We start from the raw sequence: 6,202 nt of genomic DNA on the forward strand, positions 1-6,202 counted from the left end.
CAGCACATCATATTCAAGGCAAGTAAGAGATCTGAAATAATACAGTATGGAGATGGAGGAACACAGCAGGATGGGCAGCATCAGAGGAGCAGGAAAGCTGAAGTTTCATGCTGGAGCCCTCCTTCAGAAATGGGGACAGGAAAAATAAATAGAGAGAGGAGGGGTGTGGCTGGGGAAGATAGGTGGGATGGTGATAGGTGAGTGCAGGTAGGGAGTGGTGCGGATTGGTCAGTGGGATGGGTGGGGCAAATAGGTGAGAGAGAAGATGGACAGGTTGTGTCAGGTCAAGGAGGCGGGGATGAGAGGGAGGGTTGGACATGGTAAGAGATCTGGTCAAATTTAACAAATGACCACACAGTTTCTATGGGTAAATCTAAAATTCCTCCCATCCGTCCCCTGCCCTGGACATCTCATCTTGGATAATAATGCTTTCAGTGCTGTGTTGGTGGAGTTGGAGGGATGCAGGGGAGTCCAGAGCAAAAGGTGTAGTTAGAGCTAAGCTCCGAAGAAGTCATTGTAAAAATTAATTCTTGCTGGACAAGATTCTGGAGAAAAAGAATTCCCTCCCTCAAAAAGCTAAGGGTCATTTGGGATTTTCCAAACCAAGGCTAACAGGTTTTCCTTAAAAAAGGAAAGTCGAGTGAAGTTGAGTGAATGAAGTTAAGGCACAGATCATTCCATGCTGGGATTGAACGGTAGAATTTAATGGACTGAATGGCCAGCAACTAGGCCTTTGTTTCCGAGGCCTATTATTATATGAGCAGTCACGTGATTAAAGTGCAGACCTTTGGCCCTAAATTTCTGACAATGACAGGTCAGTGAATGTACCCATTTCGAGGGCAGACACGCAAAAAATGTACCAAATGTAAAATGCTTTATTTCCTTTCACCATACAGAAAGCAAAAACCAGTATAACAAAAATATATCAAATAATTTTCACATGCTTAACAAAATAAACATCTACATGAAAAAATACTTAACTTAATATCGTTATCGAGTGACTAATTTCTCAGAATATGTCAGGCCCAGTGGGGTCTTAATGTTGCCATGGATACCAGGGGACCAGCTGCAGATTCCCATTGTTCTCGGTGAAACTCTGTAAAAATGGAGACAGGTTATATGTTAGTCAGTGTGGTACAGACATGATGCAGAAACTCTGATGTACTTAATGCATTGTTTACTGCTCTCTGCTCTGATCTTGCCTGTGATTAATTCCATGGATACGGATTTCCCTTCAGTAACTCATCCAGACATTATTTCCTCCCATTTTCAACACTAATGTCAGGTTTTGGAATTGGGATAGGGAATGTGATGCCTCAGTGCTTTCTCCAAATCCCTTACCTAACATCTACACGCGCTCATTTATCCTAGCAAAAGTCACTGGAGAGTCAGTAGCAGTTGGGTTTCCTTTGACCCTTGCCTGCAAGGAACTAAGGGCAAATGCAAATCCCTCACGAACCTACCACTGCCCCTCAAGATGAGTCAAGATTGTTTTGCGTGATTCTTGCAGCGTATTTGCAAGTAGAGTCACTGGGGAGAAACTGTTAACTCTTTTCAATGACGGTTAGCAGTTGGGAGCCAACAATCAAGGAAATTTACTGAAATTTCTCCTGATTTATTTTCATTCATAACGCACGTTTTTCTACATTGGAAATCTTTTAATTTATTTTGATAATTACAGGATGTTAATCACGCAACCAGACATGTCAAATTACAAAAGTTCTGACCTACCTGACAGAGTGCCACATCTTGAAGGCCTGATAGCATGTGACGTTCGTTCTTCATTAGAGAGTCATCTGGATGTGACAGACACTCTGGTTGAGGGCTCTCTGACTTGTTCTGACAGTAGCCCAGGTCCTGAGGGTAGCCCTGGTAGGTGCCCTCAGTGTCACTGCCCTCTGAGGGGCTCTCCTCGCTCAGCCTCAGCAGCTCGGTGAGGTGTGAGATGTAGCGGATGGTGAGGCGTAGGGTCTCCAGCTTGGTCAGGCTCTGGCTCGCTGGCACCACTGAAGGGGGTAGGTAGGTCCTCAGGTTGTGCAGGGCTTTGGCCAGGCCCCTCATCCTCAGTTTCTCCCTCTCGCTGGCATTTTGCCTCTCTCTGCCAGGATAACGCAAATGGATCTTCCTCACCTGCTGACACTCTTCCCCCTTGGCCTCTGAGGGGGCAGGGAGGCTGTTAGTTTTACACAGGTGGCTGCGGGCACGTTGAGTGGACGTGTGAGAGACAGGCCGAGGAGATAATTTGCAAGAATCAACAGGAGAGGTTGGCAAGCGACTGCAAGGTGTGGAAACCATGAGGGAGTTGGGCTCTGAGTTGCTGTAGCTCCATTCTGTTGGTCCATTACTCCCTGAAGCAAGAGAATTGCAGTCTGTCAGTGCCCCATATTCTGAGGATGTCACGCAGTCTTGGTGCAGAAGCTTTGGTAGTCTCACATCCATGATGTGCCAACTAGATGAATATTCCTCTCCTCTCCTCTCCTCCATCGTGTGACTTTAGTGTTATGACAGAGCTGCTCACCGACGTTGGAGCTGATAGGGATGAAGCTGATGGTGCAAGAGCAGCTGTTCCTGTTTGCACTTCCACTCTGAAAGGTTTTTTTGTTGACACTATTTTTTCCTCAGGCCCGGTCGAGCAGCACAAACTGGGAATGCCAAACGAACCAGGAGCAAGCCCTCCCTTGGAAAGTGGTTGGACTTTGCTTTCAATTCCAGTCGGGGAGTTGTGACCTTACAATGAAAAGAGATTGCTCTACCTGGCTATCTGACTCCTGTCGTGGATCAGCATTACAGACTGGTTGCTTAATATGCTCTGATGTACTGTGCAGCTCAAATGAAGTGCCATCTGCCACACACGGCAAGTGGGGAAGAAGCAATGTGAGAGAGAGAGAGAGAGAGAGAGACAGAGAGAGAGCAAGAGAGAGAGAGAGATGGAGCAGCAAATTTCTTTGAATCAGAGAGTTTAGCTTAAAATGTATGACAAACTGCTGGATGCAACATCAATTTGGTACTCTGCTTCTTTTGTTGTGTGTGTTTCGATGAGAGAGGGCAATTAGCCATTGGGTTGTGTGCTGATTCAGCCAGCACGCAATGATGCAGCCAGGAACACATTCGCTGTCAGTCAGATGATGCACCGTCTGCTGTCACTTGGAACAGCTGCAGACCTATTTCCCCTTTTCCTATCTCTGTACCTGGGCTTTGTTCATCAATGAAACAAGCAACCCCGAGTCTTTGTCACAAGCTTTAACCATTTCCTGTTCTGCATGGAGTTAAATGTTTTTGTCGACATTGACACCACCCTTTGGCTTCAGCACTCTCAGCAGAAGGAGGATTCAAATTCACTGGGATTCAGGATGTGATCATTGCAGTCACGTGTGTGGCTATTAGTGTGTGTGTGTGTGTGTGTGTGTGTGTGCATTGTGTGTGCTAGTGTGTGTCTCTTATTGTGTGCATGTTTGTATGTGTGTGTCTGTGTGTGTGTATCTGTTACTGTGTTGTGTCCGTGTTTTTGTGTGTGTCTGTTTGTGTGTGTGTGTGTGTGTTTTTGTGTGTATGTGAGTCTGTTTTTGTGTGTGTGTGTCTGTTTGTGTGTGTGTATCTCTTATTGTGTATGTATCTCTTATTGTGTGTGTATCTCTTATTGTGTGTGTGTCTGTGTATCTGTTATTGTGTGTGTGTGTGTGTGTGTGTGTGTGTGTGTGTGTCTGTTTGTGTGTGTGTGTATCTCTTATTGTGTATGTATCTCTTATTGTGTGTGTATCTCTTATTGTGTGTGTGTATGTGAGTGTGTATGTTATTATGTGTGTGTGTGTGTGTGTGTATATCTGTTATTGTGTGTGTTTATCTGTTATTGTGTGTGTCTGTGTGTGTGTCTGTTTGTGTGTGTGTGTGTGTTTTTGTGTGTTTGTGAGTCTGTTTTTGTGTGTGTGTGTCTGTTTGTGCGTGTGTGTATCTCTTATTGTGTATGTATCTCTTATTGTGTGTGTATCTCTTATTGTGTGTGTGTGTGTCTGTGTATCTGTTATTGTGTGTGTGTGTGTGTGTGTGTGTGTATCTGTTATTGTGTGTGTGTCTGTGTGTGTGTATGTTATTATGTGTGTGTGTGTGTGTGTGTATCTGTTATTGTGTGTGTTTATCTGTTATTGTGTGTGTCTGTTTGTGTGTGTGTGTGTGTTTTTGTGTGTATGTGAGTCTGTTTTTGTGTGTGTGTGTCTGTTTGTGTGTGTGTGTATCTCTTATTGTGTATGTATCTTATTGTGTGTGCATCTTATTGTGTGTGTGTGTCCGTGTATCTGTTATTGTGTGTGTGTGTGTGTGTGTGTGTATCTGTTATTGTGTGTGTATATGTGCGTGTATGTTATTATGTGTGTGTGTGTGTGTGTGTGTATATCTGTTATTGTGTGTGTTTATCTGTTATTGTGTGTGTCTGTGTGTGTGTCTGTTTGTGTGTGTGTGTGTGTGTGTGTTTTTGTGTGTGTGGGGGTGTGTGTGTGTGTGTATATGGGTGTGGGTGTATGTGTGCGTGTGCATGTGTGTATGTCTGTCTCTGTGCCTGGGTGTGTGTGTGTGTGGGTGTGGGTGTGTGTGTGTATGTCTGTCTCTGTGTCTGTGTGTGTGTATGTGTGTGTGTGCGTGTGTGTATGTCTGTCTCTGTGTCTGGGTGTGTGTGTGTGTGTGTATGTGTGTGTGTGGGTGTGTGTGTGTATGTCTGTCTGTGTCTGGGTGTGTGTGTCTGTGTATGTCTGTCTCTTTGTGTGTGTGTGTGTGTGTGTATGTGTGTATGTCTGTTTCTGTGTCTCTGTGTCTGTGTCTGTGTATGTGTCTGCATGTGTGTGTGTGTGCGTGCACATCAGTTATTGAATAAGGACAGGCTGCAGTTCCACTGTAAATCTTGCCACTGTCATATTACTAGAAATGGCCTTTAGATCACTCAATGAAGATTGGTTACCTTTGTGGATTTGTTTATTATTTAACTCAGTGAAACAAAACTCACATTATTAAAATTATCTGAAGGCATATTACAAATGGAGTAGGACCGAGGCATTATCTCAGAATAAAGGGGTCACACATTTAAGACGGAGATAAGGAGGAATTTCTTCTCTCAATGGGGAGTGAATTGTGGAAATCTGTACCATAAAGCATTATTGAGGTTGGGTCATAAAATATTTTCAAGGCTAAAATAGATTTTTAATCAGTAAGGGAATCAAGGGTTATGGGAAAGTGCAGGAAAGTAAAGTTAAGGATTATCAGATCAGCCACGATCTCACTGAATGGAGGAGCAGGCTCAATGGGCTGAATGGCCCATTTCTGCTTTTATGTGTTACGTTCTAATGTGCACTGAACCGAGGCAACTGCAATTAGGTCAGGAAGCCAAAATCTTAGGCGAAAACATGTGTTTTGAGAAGGTTTTTCTTTGTCAGGCAAGATCGCAGAAAACATCAAGCATTTCAGAGATCAAGGTTGTGGTCAGCTGAAAACTTTATCTCTAATAGTAGACAGAAAAGAGAAAACAACGCAAGAATGCAAGTAATAAATCAGACATTATGGCAAACCAATGGATTACTGTCAGCAGTCTGCATGCCAACAGCAAACGAACTGCTAGAAAAGTTGTAACTTTATATACACTCGTGTCCTTCAAGGTGAATTTTTAAAAAACGAGACACACGTGCAACTCTCATGATTAAGGTTTCTGGTTCCGGATGATATGCCTCACTCTTGAAGCACGTTGAAAATGAACCATTATTATTCCCAAAATTGTCACAAAAGCTAAAAGTTTTACCAAGCACACGAAGTCCCCAATTTACCTGTCAGACCCAGGTTAACAGAAAACTTGGACCATGTTTTGGTACTTAAAGAAAGTACAATTTGCTATCAGTAAATACATTTTAACCACAGGTAAACAAATATAAACAGTTGTCATTTAACTCTAATCATTACGGTCTAACCTCCTCCTAAAAATCCCCCACACACAAATACAGGCAGATGCAGACCGACAAAAAAAACCTGATAATATGAATGGAGGGGGAGAAAAATACCAGGAAAGCAGCATAATGACCCCAGTTACAGGGTTTGCTGGGATGATCCTTTACTTTGCTAAGAGTTGGGGTTCATCAACCCCATTTTTTCACATCCTTTTAATCTTTTCACAGGAGTCATAAATATTGGTACATTAACGGCAAAACTAAAGAACTGATCATTGACTTCA

The 6,202-nt window shown here is 43.3% G+C and overlaps 1 protein-coding gene across 1 annotated transcript; it reads right to left on the bottom strand.

Annotated features, from left to right (window-relative positions):
* Positions 1–943: 943 nt before the first annotated feature.
* On the bottom strand, positions 944–3,227 carry LOC125467258 (mesogenin-1-like). Its single transcript, XM_048562854.1, has 2 exons — positions 1,732–3,227; positions 944–1,096 (listed from the first exon to the last, which is right to left on the bottom strand). Exons 1-2 carry the CDS (start codon positions 2,482–2,484, stop codon positions 1,037–1,039), a joined length of 813 nt encoding a protein of 270 aa, XP_048418811.1. The 5' UTR covers positions 2,485–3,227; the 3' UTR covers positions 944–1,036.
* Positions 3,228–6,202: the final 2,975 nt, after the last annotated feature.

This window comes from Stegostoma tigrinum, chromosome 33, assembly GCF_030684315.1.
Source record: "Stegostoma tigrinum isolate sSteTig4 chromosome 33, sSteTig4.hap1, whole genome shotgun sequence".
In the NCBI taxonomy this organism is placed as follows: domain Eukaryota; kingdom Metazoa; phylum Chordata; class Chondrichthyes; order Orectolobiformes; family Stegostomatidae; genus Stegostoma; species Stegostoma tigrinum.